This window comes from Anarrhichthys ocellatus, unplaced genomic scaffold, assembly GCF_004355925.1.
Source record: "Anarrhichthys ocellatus isolate YVR2014 unplaced genomic scaffold, GSC_Weel_1.0 scaffold10, whole genome shotgun sequence".
Classification (NCBI taxonomy): domain Eukaryota; kingdom Metazoa; phylum Chordata; class Actinopteri; order Perciformes; family Anarhichadidae; genus Anarrhichthys; species Anarrhichthys ocellatus.
In genome coordinates, this window is record NW_022280040.1 from 7,285,404 (window position 1) to 7,305,553 (window position 20,150).

Genomic DNA, 20,150 nt, shown 5'->3' on the forward strand with positions numbered 1-20,150 from the left:
TCACCTGTGTGTGGCATGAAGAGTAGGACTCTGCGCGGTAATGTGGGTCAGGGGAATCGGTTCTTCACACTTTCTGTGCACATGCCGTGATTCATGAACATCTGTCGAGCTGTAAGTATGATTGATTCAGGATGAACTCTTGAGTTTCCTGTTCGCATTTTCTTGTCTTGGTGGGTTTGATGCGCTTAATGTGATAAAAGTGGAACAAATGAAGCCGCAAAGCTGCTTCACGTCATGTGTGTAAGTTGCTACTAGTTCTTATTCTGTATGTGATGATTTAAGTTGATTGAAAGCATTGATTTGATTAAATATTATATTGTACATTTCTTTTAAAGTCTTGATACGGTTTGTGGCACAAAAAAATATTTAGTTTGAAAAAGTAGTACTTTACTTGAGTGACTGTACCGATGCAACATGTAAATTCTGCATTCATGTTACTTAATTACTATCAGCAAAAGTAAATACTCATTCTGCAGAAAAATGTCCCCTTGAAAAAGGCTGGGAATCTTTAACAATGTATTCTTATTAATAAGCTTATTAAATGTTTATTTATGCAAAAGATAATCCGTAATTAAAGCTGTCACATAAATGTTGTGAAGTAATTAAAAGTACAGTATTTCCCTTTGTATTAAGTACCATAAAATGGAAATACTCTAAAGATTTTGAGGTACATGTACTTGTGCTAGAGTTACTTTATGCTACTGTAATTTTTAATATCTTACAGTGCGTTCGTGTGCTCTGCTGTGCATAAAAGTGAGAGTCTGAGTGTAACTGTGACACAAAAGTAAGCAGGAGCTGCAGGTGGGAGTAGAGTCACCGCGTGCTTTGTTACTCCCTGCAGCACTGAAGAAAACCTAATATACGATTGACATGTTGGGTGTCCTGAGAACCATTTGTGGGAGCATCAGATGACTTGTGGCCCCCGAGTTGTGCCTCAGGAAGGGTTCGCTGCGGGATCTGAGGCACCTGCGCAACATTTCCTCTGCCGTGAGGTGGCTACAGAACGATCCCGTTAGCCAGAGTGGATCTACTCGCTGTGTCACTGCAGCCGATCCTTATCACAACATCCCACCGGCAGAGCAGGGCGCAGCAGGGCACGGCATCCTGCTGCAAGAAAACAGATCTCTTATCACCCCCACATGATCCCTGTCACACCACAGCGTGGAGAGAGTAACCGATCAAAGCACATGGCTATTGTTTGCATTTTCAGAAGAGCATGTCTGCAGGAGAGGACTGGTCATATGATTCCCTGAATGTGGAGACATTTGTCGAACCAGAACTCCCTCTGGTGTTGGTTGAGGTGAAAGGCAGTACGCTGTGTTTTAAATCCATACTGCTAGTTCAAAGCAGGTTTTAATATGAGAGTCTCAATGTCGGTGTACAGACTACCGTCATTTATGAGTGTGCTGTTGATGGACACTATTCTCCCACAATGCATTTATTTACATCATTATTTCCTAATGTCTTACATATTTATTAAACACTTTGAATCTGAAATTCTGATCAACTGACAGATCTTTTCTTCTTCTGTTTTATATTTCTTTAATGTATTTTGGTCATTTGTTGTGTTGCAGCCAGAGGCTCCTGCTGCCTCAACACTACACGGGACTCCGCACCCTGAAGAGGAGGATGAAGGGGACCTGAACAAAGCCTTGGGGGTCAAGCGCTTCCAGCAGATCCTCAGCCCCGCTGCAGCCGTACCCGATGAACAGCACCACAACTACCATGAGGAGGACATTGAATGTAAGCATGGGGTGGTCTCCTCGTTGTGTAATGCAGTTCAACATTCAGCAATCCAGGGAAATAAAAAATAAAACAACTTTAAATGTGATATGTAAGTAGCTCATGTTTGTGTATCTCTGCTTTATCTTCTCCCCAGACAACCGTCACTCCTCTCACCACATCCACCGACCTCTGTCCAAACTGCCCTCCGACGGACGCAGGAAGAAGAACAACAAGAAAAGGAGAAAGGACAAAGATCACAAAGGCAGCCATGTTCCCGGCAGCGGCGCCATAGAGGAGGGAGAGGATGAAGAGGAAGAGGACGATGAGGCCACGGAGACCACGTCTGCTCCATCTGAGTCGGAGAGAGTGAAAGATGTGGAGGTAATCATTTGCCTTCATATTAATCTTCAAGTGAATTTATAAGTGAGTGGAAGGACTAACATCTACTTTAACACATTATTTGTTTTGGTTCAAATTGAGTCTTTTAACACTGTATTTAGAGTAAAAATGTATCGGACAGTATTATTTTTGGGCTTATAATGTTTTTTTTACATGTTTTTACAAAAACTAGGGCTGCAGCTAACACGTATTTTAATCAGCAATAAATCTGCTGAGTATCTTTAATCGTTTCGCCTATAAAATGTCACAAAATACGGAAAACCAAAACTCCAAAAAAGTATCCAGTTTACTGTATCATAAAATATAGAAATGGCTGCAAATCCTCATGCTTGAGAAGGTAAAACCATCAACGTTTGGCATTTCTGACGATCTACCAATCGCTTCAGCTCTCACAAATGCACACATTTTTAATTAGGGTCCTTCATACTTAATGAAGACGTTATGACAAACATAAAGAGGAAAGTTGTCTCTTTTTACAGTAACCAGTGTTCTCCTGCTCTGTATATCCTCCACAGTTCTTTGTTTCGGATGAAGACCATGTGGCCAAAGAGAGCCCGCACTCGGCCCGTGAGCTCGACATCGTGCCACAGTCTGCGGTGGGAGCAGATACTGAAGAAGCAACTTCCACAGAGTGAGTAAAGTCTAGTTCTCGGACTGAAAAAAATGGGCCTGAGACACTTTATAACCGTGCTTTACCTGCTGTGATGATCGCATGTTTTTGCCATGTTGCTGAAATGTTCTCACGGACGTTCTGATTGGGTGGAACGGCTCAGGCACATTTCTGATTAGTCGGTGAGGTACACACTGTACGTTACCACGTCTCAGGCATCCAGTGGGCCTGCTGGGCACGATCTGATGGACCAGAGTAATCCTCTCGTTGGAGACCCATATATCACCTGTCGCTATAGACGACACAACACACCTCGGCAGCCTGAGACTCCATCTATGACATTTACTGTTCCTCTTCATGAGCGTCTAATCTTGGCTGGGATGAAACTGCGTATATACACCTTTTGCTTGTTTTTAGTCCATTGGAGAGCAACTTGATAACAGCGGATTAGTTTTATTTAACATCCTGATAAACGGGGGAAATAATTGAGGAAAAAAGTTGCTTTTGAAATGCTGTGGGCAACTGGCGTTTAAAGGACGGTGAGTTCATTCTGTTTATTTCAAAAGTGCTTTGAAGGATTTGTAGTCGCCGAGCATTTTTTCTCGCCACATCAATTAACATTGTTAGCGTTTTGAGCTGAGAGTTGCAAGCCTGTTTTCTAAAGAGCAGCATTAGTGGGATCTAATGCATCAATCAGAAGATGATGACTAAAGTGTGGAGACGACCAAATCACCCAGTGTTGGGAAGTTGTTGTTTTTTTTTTCACTCGTTTCCAGCTTTACATGTAAAACCTTTCTTGCAGAAAATGTTTGATCAACTAAAGAAAATGACAATAAAACACCCGCTTGTCATTTTCTGAGCAACAACTTTGTGATGTTTTTCTGCTGTTATCTAGTAAGCTGGCCTCTTCCGACACTGCCAGCTCCTCTCCCCAGTCGGGGCCACCCGAACACGTGCCACTGGCCCGGGTGTCCTCCGTCAGCCGCGGCTACGACCTGCAGGATCGCAGACGCACAGGCAACATGACGGGTGCTGAGGAGGCCAAGTACCAACGCGTCCCCACTGACGAGAGCGAGGCTCAGACGCTGGCCTCCGCTGACCTGGATGGCATCAAGAGTGAGTACAGATTAATTCTCACTTGGCAGATTGTATGTTCTTAAAACTTGCTTGGAAGACTTTAGTTCACCAGGTGGGTAATAAGGACACAAGTTGATTATTTTAATTCAGTAGAGTTTGTGCATTTTTTAAAATGCTTTAAAGTAAGTGCATTCCTTCACCCATTAGAAGGACTTTTGAAAGAATACAGAAGGTCACTTCCATATGAAAATAAACCCCTTGAGCTCTGTGCTCATTGTTGATAAAGGCTATTAGGCTGTAATCATTATTTTTATATTAACAATTGATCATAAGACTACTTGTACCTGTAAGGAGCCCATCATAAATTCTGCAGTAAAATCAATTTAGATATATTGTGTCTTGGTTAAAAAATGCAAGGTTTAAACTTTCAAGATTATTTTTTGTCAATACCGACAAAAGAAACGTCAACAAAGCTGTGGTCGGGTCACAAACATTGGGTACAGTAGTAGTGTAGTTGATGGTGTTTTTGTATATTTTGATGCTGTGTTTTTGGGTTGTTTGTTCTACAAATGTCTTGAAGGATAAAATGATAAAATGAAGTGTTGACATTTTGGACAGACATGGATGCAAACTGCATTTTCAACCTCTGAATTCTTGTTGTGATTAGACAGCCAGTCTTGGATTTGTTGACGTTCAGACTCCTCCAGTAACATTGGGGCGAGGGCGGGGCCACCTCCAGGGCCTTCTACATTGCGGTCTGCTCCCCGCTGCCCTGTGACGTTCCCAGCCCCCGGCCCCAGCGTGGGGTTGTGTTCAGGGCCGGGGAGATTTACGTAAGGGAGCCGACCCCTGAGCAGAGAGCAGCGGTTTATCAGAGAGTGTGGCAGACAGGCCCATGTTATTAAATTAGCAGTTCCCGCTGTCAGCTGAGGCCCTTGGACTCGGGCCCAAGCCAACATGGTGGCTAATTGTGAAACCTGGATCTCGGTTAACAATCTTCATTCATTAGTGGAATGAGGATGGAGGTAGGGGCTTAATATTGTCTAGATATTTGTTCTTTTAAAGGGATTAGTGATACAGAGTCGAGCCTCCCAACAGGTTCATCACCACGTATTCTGTGTCTTCTTTTATCCAAATCCCGCCACCGTAAATCATCCTGGGAAAGTGTCTCTGGCTGCTGCTCAACAATAGGAATTATTAGATCACTGTCCTTCCCCTTTTGTCCGACCTGAGCAAATTAAAACCTCCGCTCACTGATTCAGTCTGATAGTTTGAGCGGGGGTCAGGCGCCGGTCAAAAAACGGCTTGCACGCTCCAGTTTGAGGGCGTCATGTAGTCGGACGGCGGTGCCAGCAGCCACCGTACGCCCACCACAAACACTCCTCCTCCTTCAAGAGCCTCATGCCAGTCAGGCCTCATTTTACTCCAGGGTCTGCCCCCAAACCTCAGACTTCATGAAGCAACCTGACTAGAGACCCTTTCTGTAAAGTAAAGCTGAAAAGCTCATCGTTTTAGACAAAAAATTGTTTCTCTGAACTTGCAATGACTTGAAACATTGATGAAGACCCCCAACAGCATCACAGTTTGTTTCATAGGACGTACAAGCTCTGATAAAGGTAAGGAAATGGGTATTCTTGGAGGGAATCTCCCTTATTATTTTTTTTTTTTGTTTGTTTTGTTTTTTTTTGTTTTTTTTCTGAGTTTTTTTGATCTTCGTAACACCTGATGGGACAATTCCCACTGGCAGTGTTGTGTCTGTGCCATCCGGTGTCTCTCCACATCCTTTTCAGTGCCTGGTGTGATGCCAGCCTGAGTAACTCTACTCCCTGCTGAGGGACCACAGAGACAAAGGCAAAATGGCCTGGCCCGTTGTGACTTGGTGGGCTGAGATTTGAACTTGGGGTGTCGGGTCAACGTGTGCATGCTGAGGGCAGCAGGAGCACAAAATACGACTGACATTGTGCAGCCTATGTGCTGTGCAGGGATTTAATTTCCAGTTATATTATTTGGATGTTAAATGTTCATGTTCATTGACTTGTTCGCTTTTGGTTAAAATGAGTGTGTGGGTGTCTGACGTTTGAAGTTGCTGCCCGTCCATCTTCTCTGAATTCGTCAACACATCTCACTCTTCTTCTTCTTCTTCTTCTTCTTGCCTCTTCTTCTCTTCCAGGTCATCGTTTTGAAGATGTTCCCGGCGTGCGCAGACACCTGGTCAGAAAGAGCACCAAGGGACAAGTGGTGCATACCGGCAAGGACCATAAAGAGCCGACCACTCGCAGCCGCAAGCAGGACCGAACCCCACATGAGGTGAGGTACTGATGAAGCCCGACGCATATCAACTAATAACCTGTCAAGTAAGATGATGTTTGTCCCGTTTTTCAGGCTCATCAGTACCAACATTTATTTTGGCAAACGTGTACTTATATTACTATAAGTTAATGGGGTATAATCTTTTAGTTTTGGTAACGTTTAAGACACAATCTGTCATCATTAGGTAAACAAGAGTCAACTCATCATCAGAAATCAGAACTAGGGCGACCGCTTATGATCATTTTCTTGCTCAATTAATCTGTTAACTATTATTGCAATTAATTGATTGCAATCAATCATTTGAATTACAAAATATCAGTAAATAGATAAATTAAATGCAAGTAACCGGTTTAAAAAATAATGAAGCGTTGATAAAAATCACACTATTTTTAGATATATTTTTTTAGTCCTTAGATGAATTATAAGGTTCATGCTCCTTTTCTGCAACAACCAACTATTTTCAGGATTTTAAGAAATCTGTGTTTGAAGAATAAAATATACGATAACTTGGGCTGCAACTCATGATTATTTTTATCATTAATTCTTTAAATGTGTCGTAAAATAACTTGTTTTGTTCAACAAACAGCCTCAACCCCAGAAATATGAAACGGAATGGTTTGACGACTTAATTAGCTATTAATTAGCTAATTGTTTCGGTAACATTAAAACCCATTAAAAAAGATTTACATTATAATTGACTTGTAATGTGTAGACTAACTAAAGTATGGTAAATGCTATATTTGTTATATAAATAAGACATCGGTTATTTATTTGGTCTGAAAAATTACTGACTGAGCTTTTTAAATTCAGCTGCAAAAGTTTTGGGGAACAATTGTTTTCGGTGCCGTTTTAATATATATTTTTTTTTTAATCGATTTTGTGTTTTAAAATGTAGCCATAAATCGTAGCAAATCCTGGGAAATGTTTTCTCATCTTTCCCTCCCTCAAATTTAGCACTGTCCTCTCTCTTTTGTGGATGGGACAGGGAGGGAAGGAGACAATTAAAAATGAATGAATGAGATCTTTCCTTTCACACACGGAAAAGAAAAAGAGGGCAGAGAGAAGCTTTGGTAACCAGACACTGAGAACGCCTGAGAGAGAGGGAGGGCGAGCTATGTTTTATTAACACACACACACACACACACACACACACACACACACACACACACACATATTCTCAAACACGGCTCTGAGCCTCCAGCAGCCCGCGTAAACAACAGGTCCGTGTCAGGTGTGTGTGTGTGTGTGTGTGTGATGAGGAAGAGTTACCTGTGAGCATGTGTGTAAAAGTGAGGGTCCCGCCCTTTTGTGCCGCTGTCCGTTGTATCAGTGTTTGAGTCCTCTCCTGCACCGTCTCGCTCCTCCAGTCAATACCGGTGGTTCTGTACCGCTCTGCCTCGCGTCTCGAAGGCGTATTGCTGGACAAGGACTACGTGATGGCTCGGTACCAGAAGGTGAGGCTGGGTCACCGGCCAGAGTCAGGTTTGATCCGTGTGAGCGTGATTTCACAGGCATGGCAGGTGATATGCTGTATTAAGGGTTTTCCAAGAGTTTTTTGGTCTTCATCTCACAGGGGATTGTGACTGACCAGCATGGTGATCATTTAATAACTCGTTAACAGATATTTGATGCTAGGAAAGCTGAAGATTATGGTCTCTCCTGTGACTATTAAGCTTTTAAGATATCATTGGCTGTGTTTTTATGCAACTTTTCTTAGTGTGTGTGTGTGTGTGTGTGTGTGTGTGTGTGTGTGTGTGTGTGTGTTTAAACAAATCACTTGGTAACCCGGTAAGCATGGAGTCTGTTTTCTGATGTTGTCGTGCAAAATGCTCCACTGAATTAACTGACTACAAAGTGCTTTGGCTATTGAGTTGAATATTTGGCAGGTGCTGGACGTGCATGTGGTTTTGTGTGGATGTTCTCCGGCTCACCTGCACGTGTTCCTGTGTGATGTTGTCTCCAGGTGTTCGTGGAGCTGAATGAGCTGACTATGGACAAGAACCAGGAGATGCAGTGGAAGGAGACTGCTCGATGGATCAAGTTTGAGGAGGACGTTGAGGAGGAGACCGACCGCTGGGGGAAACCTCACGTGGCCTCGCTGTCTTTCCGCAGTTTGCTGGAGCTTCGGAAGACCATCTCGCATGGTAAGAAATGGAAGCACAGTTCACTTTTTAAGCCTTAAAGTCAGCGATGCCGTTCACAGACTGCTGAGCGTGTGTGTGTGTCTACAGGTGCAGTGCTGCTGGACCTGGACCAGAAGACCCTGCCGGGCATCGCCCACCAGGTGGTGGAACAGATGATCATATCTGACCAGATCAAAGCTGAGGACCGAGCCAACGTCCTGAGGGCCATGCTGCTGAAACACAGGTGACCTGCAGCACCAGACTGCAACAAACACGCAGTCATTTCCTTTTAAGAGGATATTGAGTAACCGAGTGAGGGAGTTCAGCTTCACTGATAGATTTGTTTCTTTCTTACAAGAATCAGAAGTAAGTGTGAGGCAAAGTTTTACCACAATATTACCACTACATTGTTATTCGCTCTTGTAGTTTGGAAAGCAGTGTTTTGTGACATCAGTTGTTTGCTCGTTATAAGCTGGAAAGTTCCTGCTACTCGGTGGCTTCGTGCCTTGTCACTACCTCTCTTCCTCCTGCTCACCCTCTCTCTTCCTCTCCCCGCCTCCCATAGTCACCCGAGCGATGAGAAGGAGCACAGTAGCCCTTTCCCCAGGAACATGTCCGCGGCCAGCCTGGGCAGCCTGATGACGCATCACCACAGTGCCAATCACACCCATCACCCTGAACCGTCGGTGACCGACCCGCTCATGGGAGGCGTCCACACCGCGGGGGACACAGAGACGCGCATCGACGTGGAGAAGAACGAGGCACAGGTAAGACTACTGCTGATTCTCAAAAAGTCCTGGTAACAAGTATCCGTTATCCTGATTGTGCTTCTTTCGATTTGCAGCAGAAGGAGACGATGTCTGTGTCCGGTATGCACCGGTCCAAATCTAAACATGAGCTGAAGCTGCTGGAGAAGATTCCTGAGAATGCTGAGGCCACTGTTGTCCTTGTGGGTGAGTCTTGAAAACCACACGCGCTTAACTTAAAAATATCTTATCAATTAAAAATCACTTTTACTCTGTTTTTTGACTGTTACGTCCCGCCCATCTTCCAGGCAGCGTGGACTTCCTGGAGCAGACCACCATGGCGTTTGTGCGACTGCAGGAGGCCGTGGAGCTGGAGTCCGTCCTTGAGGTCCCCGTACCGGTCAGGTTTCTCTTCGTTCTGCTGGGACCCCCCACCACCAGCATAGACTATCACCAGATAGGACGCTCCATCTCCACACTCATGTCTGACAAGGTGAGCGAGCTGAAGACATTCAGGGATGGTTATTATTTATACACAAAACCTAAATCTAAACGATGAAGCAATAATATTTTCTTTTCCCTCTAAAAAAAAATTATAATTTGAGTCAAGTTGCATCTGTTTTTGAATCTGAATTTCCATCCAGCAATTCCACGAGGCAGCTTACCTGGCAGACGACAGGCAGGACCTGCTGAACGCCATCAACAGCTTCCTGGACTGCAGCATCGTGCTGCCGCCTTCAGAGATGGGAGGCGACGAGCTGCTGCGCTCTGTCGCTCGCTTCCAGAGGGAGATGCTGCGCAAGAGGGAGGAGCAGGGGGTCAAACTGGCCAAGGAGCCTAAAAGCAAGGAAGAAAAAGGTGATAAATCACATAATTTGTGGCCGTGTCGAAGGAAATGTCAGCCGCTGTTCTATGACTTCTTGTTGTTGTAATTAACAACCGGCTATTTCCCGTCACACAGAGGCCCTCCTCACACCCTTGAAGAAGTCAGACGACCCTTTAGAGCGCACCAGACGCCCCTTTGGTGGGCTCGTACGAGACGTGCGGCGCCGCTACCCAAAATACCTCAGTGACTTCAAGGATGCCCTGAACAGTCAGTGTATGGCTGCCGTCATCTTCATCTACTTCGCTGCCCTCTCTCCAGCCATAACATTCGGAGGCCTACTGGGTGAGCAGGAGTCGAGTTACTGTAGATTCACAGTTTATCGTCTCGTGTCGAAAACCCCTTTTCATGTTTTTCTCTTGATGGTTCTCTCCATGATCTATTAACGAACCATTAACCTTTGTTGGTGTTCATTACCGTGTTATTTGTCTGTTGCTAGGTGAGAAGACGGAGGGTCTGATTGGTGTTTCTGAGCTGATTGTGTCGACAGCAGTGCAGGGTGTGGTCTTCTGCTTGCTCGGAGCGCAGCCGCTACTCATTGTGGGCTTCTCCGGACCCCTGCTGGTCTTTGAAGAAGCCTTCTACAGTGTACGTTGATGAACAACAACTGACGATTCTGGACAATAACAACAGCCTACAATATAAAATCCAGTGTATCATTACTTCCAAGGTTAAAAAATAAGCGTATTCACATTCTTGGCGAGAGTATCGCCACAAAAACTGTAGTATGAATATGACAAGTTGTGGTTCTAGAGGAGTTATGGGCCATTTCTTGACCGGAAGGAGTCATCTGAAGTCTTGTTGTCGTGGTGAGTTTGCTAGGTCACCAGTGGAGACTCCAGGAAGTGACTGAGGTCAGCCAAGAAATGGTCCGACACATAACCCCCGTTAGAAGTTTCACGGGGGTTATGTGTTTTTATTTGAAGGTGGATTTTTGTCACCTTTAGACAGAGCCAGGCTAATGCTTTTCTGTTTTCAGTCTTAATGCTAAGCTAACCATCTATTCCATAATGTAGGACCCCATCACTCATAGTAAGAGGCTGTTTGAGAAAAAGGGTTTTCGTGGCAGCTGTGAAGTTTTTCCAGTTGATGAGTGTCTTGGCTCTGTGTCCTCACAGTTCTGCAAAGCAAACGACATGGAGTACCTGACCGGCCGCGTGTGGATCGGGTTTTGGCTCATCGTCATCGTGATCGTCGTGGTGGCCTTCGAGGGAAGCTTCCTGGTCCGCTTCGTGTCCCGCTTCACCCAGGAGATCTTCTCCTTCCTAATCTCCCTCATCTTCATCTGCGAGACCTTCATCAAGCTGGCCAGGGTACAGCTGAGACTTGAAATAACAACTCCTGATTACAAAAAGTTTTTGTTGGCAGGCTGAGTGTTCACGTCCCTGACACTAAACTGAACAGACTAATCTTTGGACAATATTCAAATCTCGGGGTTGAAATGAGCATGTTTTTCTAACGAGTGCATTTGAGATCTTTCGTGATTGATTGTCCTTGAAAGTTAAACGGATTAAAAGTTGAACTATTATCCAGGCTTATGATTTTGGAAGGTTTGCTATTTTTAGAGTTTCATGGCACAGACTTGAAAGGCGTTTGGCTTCGGGATAATATCATTTTCCAGAAAGTGCGGTTGTGCTACCTAAAAGAGTGATGAATGATAATCCAGCTGGTGTACATGTGTGCGTACATTACATTAATTTGAACCTCCTGTGTCGTCTGGCAGATTTTCAAGGAGCACCCGCTGAAAAGTTGCTCCCTCAACGGCACAGAAGTGGACGCCTCGACAGCAAATATCACACTCGTGCTGAGCAACAGCACCCTGCCGGTGGTGGTCCTAAACCAGCCCAACACCGCGCTGCTCTCTCTGGTTCTCATGGCCGGAACCTTTTTCATCGCTTTCTACCTGCGCAAGTTCAAGAACAGTGCGTTCTTCCCTGGAAGGGTGAGGAGCTAAGTTAACTTTAACTTTAAAAACACCAGTTCTCCCAATATCAACCCCTAAATATGTAACCTACATCTTTCTTTAAGCTTGCATGAACCTTGTTTGCCCAGTTGTCATGTTAAACTTCCTTTATTTTTCACATGATGGGAAACGCTCAGCAAAGCAAAAACGAAATATAAGGTGTTGATTAGTGAGCTTGAGATGTGCTAGGTGTTTCCAGTCATTGTGCAGTCACAGTATCTAAATCTTTTTTTATTTATTCTTGGATGTGGTACGTGAAGCTGACAGTTGTGCTCAAACTATCACATCTTATGTGTTAAGTTGCGCAGGATTATTGGAGATTTTGGCGTCCCGATTGCCATCCTCATCATGGTGCTGGTGGATTACAGTATAGATGACACTTTCACACAGGTAACACTGAAACACTACCACTCTTATGTTTTATAAATGTTTGACTTTTGGCAGCTTAAAATTCACAACAACGCAGACAATCATCATCATCTTGTTCTTTTCTGTCGTCGTGTAGAAACTGAGCGTTCCTCGTGGTTTCTCTGTGACGACTCCTTCCGAGCGCGGCTGGATCATCAGTCCTCTGGGGACCAACGGAGAATTCCCCGTCTGGATGATGTTTGCCTGCTGTCTGCCCGCTCTGCTGGTTTTCATCCTCATCTTCATGGAGACTCAGATCACCACGTGAGTTACAAGTCGCATTAAAAAGGATTATCATCAGAATTACTCGACGATGTGACATTTCAAGAGTCAGTTTGTTGTGATTGAGTTTGACTAATCTCTACGGTACAGCCTGAAACCGATATAACGGGATCTTGAAGTATTAACGTGCATTGCTCAGTCTGTTGACATCTGTTGTTGCTCCCCGACTCCCTGCAGCCTGATCGTGAGTAAGAAGGAGCGGATGCTGGTGAAGGGCTCTGGTTTCCATCTGGACTTGCTGCTGATCGTGGTGCTGGGCGGCTGCTCGGCTCTGTTCGGCCTGCCGTGGATGGCCGCCGCGACCGTTCGCTCGGTGACCCACGTCAACGCCCTCACTGTCATGAGCAAGGCCGTGGCCCCCGGAGACAAGCCCCGCATCCAGGAGGTGAAGGAGCAGAGGGTCACCGGGCTCCTGGTGGCCATCATGGTTGGTGAGTGTCGGACATTGAAATCTAATCACTGCTCTTTCCACTAGTTGAAGCCAATATCTGTTGGGGGGAAAAAGGGACATTTAGCATTTAATTTCCCATTTCTTCCCCCCCCCCCCACCTCCCCCTCCCCCAGGTATGTCCATTGTGATCGGTGACCTGCTGAGCCGGATCCCCCTGGCGGTGCTGTTTGGTATCTTCCTCTACATGGGTGTGATGTCCCTCAATGGTATCCAGCTAACAGAGCGGATGATGCTGCTGCTTATGCCACCAAAGTATCACCCTGACCACACCTACGTACGCAAGGTAAGAAGAGCGTGGTTGTTTGTAATGTAGGCTGAGCATGTTTTCACATAAAGCAATGGAAATAATAACTGAATCTAATTAAAATCACACTAGTCATAGGAGTTCTAAAGGTTCTAAAATATAAAAAGGGTAGAGATGCTCTTCCAGCAACAACCAACAGTAATTAAGTTATTAATTTGAGGAATTCCAATGCCAATAGCCAAAGGTATTCAAGTTACGGTGATTAAAGAAACGGTAAATTCTGTTGTGGTTGACATTTTTACTTCATAAGTAACTTAATCAATCAACAAATCATTTCAGCTCTTGTAAGCGTCTGTTTTTTAACTGTTTGTATTGGGAACCACAAAAATCAATCGTTTCTCACAAAAAACGTAATTTTTATCTGGTCTCACACTGGTGCTGGAGAGTTTTTATGAACGATCTCTGCTTCCTGCAGGTCCGCACGCTGCGCATGCATCTGTTCACCATCATCCAGGTGGTGTGTCTGGCGGCTCTGTGGGCCGTTATGTCCACTCAGGCCTCGCTGGCTTTCCCCTTCGTCCTCATCCTCACCATCCCTGTCAAGATGTTCCTGCTGCGCCGCATCTTCACCGCCAGAGAGATTTCATGTGTAAGTTGACCACAGGATGGCGCAATATGCTGCTTTATACCCCCGCACCACTGCCTTATTCACCAGCGGAGTTGAAGTTAAAACTCCTGATTGGCACTGACATTGCTAATCGTTTCACAATCATATTCTATACTTCTTATGCTGAAACTTTGGAAAGATTTAGTGGAATATTTGTGATTGTAGAATATAGCATGAAGCTAAGGAATAAAACCCTCCCTCCCCAAAAGATGAGATTATATAGTTTGGTTGTATTTATGTTTTTTTTGGTTATCTTTATATGTAATTCCCCCTTTTCCTCTGTTGATGTGACTTCTGACAATAAAGATACAAAACATTTCCACTGTCAACAAGCTTACTTATAAGGCATTCTGGGAAATGTAGGATATCTCTTTAGTAGCAAAGATGCAGAAATGTTGCTTTGATGACTAACTACACAGATTACATCAAGGAACAAAATATATTCATGATGCCTCATACAGAGTGTAACCTTTTAAGAAAATGTTTCGTATCAAATGTGAAATTTGCCGAAGCTTAATGCTCCAAAATCCTGAATCCTGATGCGTCTTCTCCCTCCTCCAGCTGGATGCAGACGACGCAGAGCCCAAGTTTGATGAGCGCGAGTGTCACGATGAGTACTCTGAGATGCACATGCCTGTGTAACCCGCAACGACCCCTCACGTCGCCACCCAACTCCTCTACGTGAACACCAAAACATCTTCTGACTCACTCTACCAACCAATGACATCCTTCAAACTTGAAACATTCACAATTTAATGCCACGTCACTGTGCACCCTCTTCATCATCACCGAGACATGAACGTACAATATGACGGCGGTCTGGTTGGTTGTTGCTTCGGTCCAACTGTTTAAGTAGCTTTTTATCAGACTGTTGGGGGGATTTTGTGCTGGTTAACAGCATCCGACCGGGCAGATTAAAAACCGGTCGACAGCATGTGTTCGCACATAATATGCTTTTTAAAAATATATATTTCAGGGGACGAGAGATTCCAAATCAAATGATCTCGAGCTCGAAATTAAATGTGATTACAGTAGATAGATTTGCAAGACTGATGAAGTTTTAGCCCTGAAAGGTTGCTCTGATTCACATTGAATATGTGGAGGGAAGTATGGGAGATGGTCTTTCATATTAACACCATCTATTCAAGTTTGTTGCTTTTGTTAATGTTTTAAACTCACAAAGCGCCTTATGAAGGAACGACAAAAAGGTATACCGAGGTGTTATTTCCCCTCATTCTGTCTTATTTTAGACGGCTGATCACTTTATCCGCCTCCCTAGGCTCGTGGCACTTTTTTTAAGACACCAAATCTGAACAATGACTGTATTTTATGTAATAATTGTATCTTCTTCGCATCCTCTTTCATCCCTTAAATATCAATGTTGCTTTAGTTTGTTTCTTATACAACTATCTGATTGATTTTTAGCTTGTCCTTGGTTTTTTTTTTTTTTTTTGGACGACTCAACCGTTGCAGTTTAGGTGACAGTTGGGATTTCTTGGGAGATCTAATGACATGAAAACATATTTCTAACCCGAACAGAAGATTAACACAGTAGCTATATGTATGTATGCATGTATGTATATATGTGTGTGTATATATATATATATATATACATATACACACACACACTCTAAATGTCTCCACGCACATGTTTAGGGCACTAATGTATCAATGTAGAGTTTGTTTCACTTGCTGTGTTTTTGGGAAACGCTGTAATTTATTGGTTTCTTTGTCCAAGTGCCAAATGTCTCGTGTAAATAGTTTTGTGATCAGAACAATAAGCTGCAGTTCAGCCATCTCACATCTCCTCCTGTAACGATGTTTTTCTTGAAGGAGCCTAAATTAACATTTCGAAGTACAACATTCCTTTTTTTTTTTTTAATCATAACGTTGCTCTATATATTTTGGCATCAACTAATTCAAACATTTCATTGGCACTCGTAAACTTGGTCGACCAAATTTACACACAAGCTGTGTGGACAATCTCAATATTCATGCATTGATGCATACTGAGACCGAAGGCTTTTTAAAATATATATATATATATGTGTGTGTATTTTTGTTTTGTTTTATGTCATGTTGTATCAGTGTGACATGGATTGGTTAAAGCTTTGACTGTGTCAAATAATGTTCAGTCCTCGGTTACTCTCAAGTGTGTATTCCACTACTCTCCCCTCTCAGCTGCCGGTGTGATCTTGTGCCTGTTTGGTGTCAGAAAGGCGCACAAAATCTCAAGTGCCTCCGGGACCACGAAGTGATCAGCTACAAGTGTTCGTCGTGTTTGTCAGGACGACGCACGTTACGATAGTTTGCACTTTCGAAGATGCTCAAAAATCAAACATCTCTCCATTATTTATCTGTTGCAATATGAGGCATTATTGCTGCTTTTGTCGCTTTGTTTTTAATGTACACACAGACGCATATTTGGCTGCATCGTGTCCGTGAATAATGAAGGGGATGTTGATGAGAAGTTGGCAGTGTCTGTTTTATATTTGCTTCGTGTGCCTGTGGATGGAGTGAAGTTGGTCTGTGTATGCCAATGTATCTGTCAATGTTGCGAAATGCCGATACGATATTTTGTCCCATTTCAAAAAGCAATAGACGGTCTGAGAGGCTATTGCTGATGTTCGCTTGTACATTAAAGGTTGAAATATTGATGACGCATAAAAGTTATTTTCTATTTATCCTGGCTGTTTTGTCATGTGTTTTTTTTTGTGTATCGAAGCGCAGCAAAGTTAGAAAATGCAACACAATACAGAGACATGATGCAAAAAAACAACCTATAAATACAAAAAACAACGAGCTCTCAGGGTTCCTACTTTAAAATACTCAACAGATTATCAACCAGCTCTCCTCCGTAAAAAATGATCTAGGTTCATCGTGTTTTAGCCCCGGAGCCTCCTAACGGGTTGACCCAGCCACGCAGGAACTTTTGAAACCTTTTCTGCTTTATGAGAAAAGCAATAAAAGCTTGTCACGCAAACTTTGACATTACTTAGATAAGTGGTTCCCTACCTGGGGGTCCCCAGATGAAACAACTTGGTCACATTAACATTTCAGACTTTTCTATATTTGTTTGTGTGAAATACTGGATTATTTGACCTCTTCTGGCATTTAATAATCCTTCAAATGATAAGGTACGAGAAAAGAAGTGTCTCTCCTGTCACATTTTGGATATCTACTGTGTGTTTGCAGATTTCCTATAAAAATTCTCATGGTTTCATTTTTACGTCCCCAAAAAGGTGGATTTATCCAATAAATCCCCAAAACAAAAGTCTTTAGTTCCATCTATCTGCATGTGTTTTCTAAATTGCAGTGCATCGAGCCCTCAGGGCCGCCATACTAAAATGATCACGTTGAAATCTGCTGTAAAGAAACATTATCAAATACAGACAGTCGAGGAGAAAGAAGTAATGTTCTGTGTTTCCAGACTGTTCTGTCCCCGGGGAAAGGAGGGCTGGATGTTCAGGAAAACAACACTGAGAGGAGGGAGGGAGGGGGGCGGTTGCACAATCCTCTCGCTCCCATTGTTGCAGACACAGGGGAGAAAGATGGCTGCGTCGTTATTGCTGCTCTTCAGCGTCGGAGCCTTCTTCCTGTACTCTAATGCACAGGAGGCTTACGATAACCTCCCTGAAACCTACAGGAAAGGAGTGGATCTGGCTCTGGAGAAGCTCAAGGCTCACCCTGGGATCCATCACCATTTTCTCTTCCTCAGAAGTATCACAAAGTCAGACATTGAGGTACATGTGTTTTTCATTGTCAGAATATATCTTTTGCTGTGCTGTGGCTCATTAGTGAGTGGCTTCCTGTGATTTATTGTGAGTAAAATCCTCCAGAGAAGCTCTAGTCATCAAAGAATGTGAGGATTGTTTCAAAGAAAACTCCTCGAGGCTGGTTGAGAATTGCTCAAATCTTATCCTCTTCCTCTTCTTCCCCTCCAGCCTGGTTTTGATGTGACCTACATCTACCACAACTTCTGCCTCAAGGCCACAAAGTGTCAAAAAGGAACGGTCGACGCCACATCGTGTCAGTTCAGAAATGACAGAGTAAGTTTTATCGGATTCAACCGAAGTCAGAAGTTTCCGGAACTTGAGTGCGAATGCCTGCTCTGACTCGTCTGTGCTGTTTTGTGCGTGTGCGTTCATGCAGCCGCTGATAGACTGTGCTGTCTGTTACAAAACGTTTGGAGGGGAAATTGAACAGGAGCCCATACCGTATGTTCACTGTGTCCACAAACCAGCTCTTACAGAGGTTAGTCTGTCTTTCTTTATGACAAAACCACACTGAAAAACTGAATATAAAGTCATGATTGTTCCTGACATTTTTTCCACCTTTTGTTGTGAATGGCAGGACATGAAGACGGTCAGAGTGGATCACTGCAACGCAATGGGTTACAGCAGTGGAGCCCCAACTCTTCTGGCATTAACGGGAACAAAGTGAATACTTGGATGACTCCATTACATTACATTACAGTCATTTAGCAGACGCTTTTATCCAAAGCGACTTGCAATAAATGTATTCAACATCGGTTTTCAAGAGAACTACTAGTTACCAGAAGTCATAAGTGCATCTCCTTTTTTCAAACAAGCATCTATTGGGACACTTTCAGGGTTTCTTTGTGCTTTTTTTAATGTGCTCACCACCTCATAAGTTTTCTTCCTGTAGTTTTTTTGACATTTGAGTGAAATTTTTATGTCGGCAATTTATTGTTTACTTCTATGCAAATATGTTGGAATTTAGTTTAACTTTGTGTAACAAATTTTTCAATAAAGTTTTTTTTTAAACGTCTTTTTTTTAAATGCATACACTATTAGTATGAATGAGCGTTCTTGACCTAATTTGACTAAGGTCAGTATTTCAAAGGAGAAGGCTGGTGATTTTCTATATTTTTCTTTTTGTTAAAAAATCCCGTAAAAAGGCCCAAAAGAAAATATGCAACTAGAATGACACAAAGAATGATACAGGTGCAACAAAACTAATACCCACGATAAATGAGTAGTTCACCCACAATGTCGGTTGTAGCATCGTGATGGAATTTGTTTTTGTTTTGCTTTTAATTGAACAGAATTCATCTTAAATAGTGTCCGGTACACTCGGCAAAAAGCACAAGTTCAAGTCAAAAGAATCCTTACAGATTTGTTTACCATTAATCGTCTCACAACTCATGTTTATACTGTGACCCTGTGGAGGGGCCCGACCTCTAGTAAACTTACAAAAAAGTTCAAACTAGCTCCACCTCGACAGGCTACAACAGTTAGAAACAAAAAAGCATCGTATGATGACCGCGTGTGTGACGCAAAAATGGTGAAGAGTACTCACTGCTTAGTCAATTTCATTAACAACCCCGTCAAGTGAATTCAAAGTGAAAACCTCACATTTCTTAGAAGTGACCTACTTCCCTCTTAATTCAACAGCAATGGAGCCGATGAAGCAGAACCGAAAGAGTTAATTCCCCCACTGATCACTGCCTATTGGTCTTGGGGCCAAATGCGTTTCATGACATGCTGGGCTTGTTTCCAGGATTAAGGATTATGTAAGTCTCCATTGTAAAAAAAACACTGAAGGATATGAGTGTAATTTCACTTCTTCCAAGCAGCTTCTTCTGTGGAAACTATACAGAGGATGTGTTGAGTTAACTCCAGATTTTCCCCAGACGTGTTACGGGAAGTTGTAAGTAAAGTCTGTGCGGCCTGTTGATGGTCAGCGTTTTTGGTTCCGCAGCCATAATAGGACTTGTTGTTGCATGTTAGTATTGATCCCACAGAGAGATAGAGATAGAGGAGGAGTTCACCCACGCTCTCCTCACACACTCGACGATGAAGATGGCTGCTGGGTTGCTGCTGCTGGTTTGTGCCGGAGCTGTTCTGTACTCTGCCCAGGCCCAGGACTCTTATGATGGGCTCCCTGATGATTACAAGAAGGGAGTGGATCTGGCGTTGGAGGAACTCAAGGTGCACCCCGGGGTGCACCACCATTTTCGCTTCTTGAGAACACTGGACAAGTCGGATATCGAGGTAGACCTGGAGTTTAACATTTCAGGTTTTTTGTCAATTATTGGTCTAAAAATGTTAAGATGGGTATCTCTGTTTGTTGAACTGTCTCTGTTCGAACATTTACAGACATGACATGCTGATTTTTAACAAATGTTCTCATGAAAGTCGTTAGGAGAGAATGAAAAAACCTCACTTTGCTTTACTTCTTCAATCTGCTTTTCAGAGTTTTTGCCACTCTCACTCTTCCCTCAGGCAATTCTGGTTCA

General features: G+C 43.4%; 1 protein-coding gene across 8 annotated transcripts in view; it reads left to right on the forward strand.

Moving 5' to 3' along the window:
- slc4a2b (solute carrier family 4 member 2b) overlaps positions 1 to 16,577 on the forward strand; it is a 35,920-nt gene extending 19,343 nt beyond the window's left edge. For 5 of the 8 annotated variants that reach the window (XM_031849914.1, XM_031849911.1, XM_031849912.1 and 2 more), the window contains 22 exons: positions 1,575 to 1,743; positions 1,880 to 2,106; positions 2,640 to 2,755; positions 3,630 to 3,850; positions 5,982 to 6,118; positions 7,489 to 7,575; positions 8,085 to 8,265; positions 8,353 to 8,488; positions 8,810 to 9,011; positions 9,089 to 9,197; positions 9,299 to 9,483; positions 9,635 to 9,848; positions 9,952 to 10,158; positions 10,313 to 10,461; positions 10,992 to 11,186; positions 11,597 to 11,815; positions 12,137 to 12,226; positions 12,342 to 12,508; positions 12,704 to 12,957; positions 13,091 to 13,260; positions 13,697 to 13,870; positions 14,450 to 16,577. In XM_031849914.1, coding sequence (XP_031705774.1) covers positions 1,575 to 1,743; positions 1,880 to 2,106; positions 2,640 to 2,755; positions 3,630 to 3,850; positions 5,982 to 6,118; positions 7,489 to 7,575; positions 8,085 to 8,265; positions 8,353 to 8,488; positions 8,810 to 9,011; positions 9,089 to 9,197; positions 9,299 to 9,483; positions 9,635 to 9,848; positions 9,952 to 10,158; positions 10,313 to 10,461; positions 10,992 to 11,186; positions 11,597 to 11,815; positions 12,137 to 12,226; positions 12,342 to 12,508; positions 12,704 to 12,957; positions 13,091 to 13,260; positions 13,697 to 13,870; positions 14,450 to 14,530 — 3,690 coding nt within the window. In that variant the 3' untranslated portion in view covers positions 14,531 to 16,577. The remainder of the gene's footprint in view (positions 1 to 1,574; positions 1,744 to 1,879; positions 2,107 to 2,639; positions 2,756 to 3,629; positions 3,851 to 5,981; positions 6,119 to 7,488; positions 7,576 to 8,084; positions 8,266 to 8,352; positions 8,489 to 8,809; positions 9,012 to 9,088; positions 9,198 to 9,298; positions 9,484 to 9,634; positions 9,849 to 9,951; positions 10,159 to 10,312; positions 10,462 to 10,991; positions 11,187 to 11,596; positions 11,816 to 12,136; positions 12,227 to 12,341; positions 12,509 to 12,703; positions 12,958 to 13,090; positions 13,261 to 13,696; positions 13,871 to 14,449) is intronic. The other 3 variants (XM_031849915.1, XM_031849918.1, XM_031849919.1) reach the window with 3 other exon arrangements.
- The last annotated feature ends 3,573 nt before the right edge of the window (positions 16,578 to 20,150 follow it).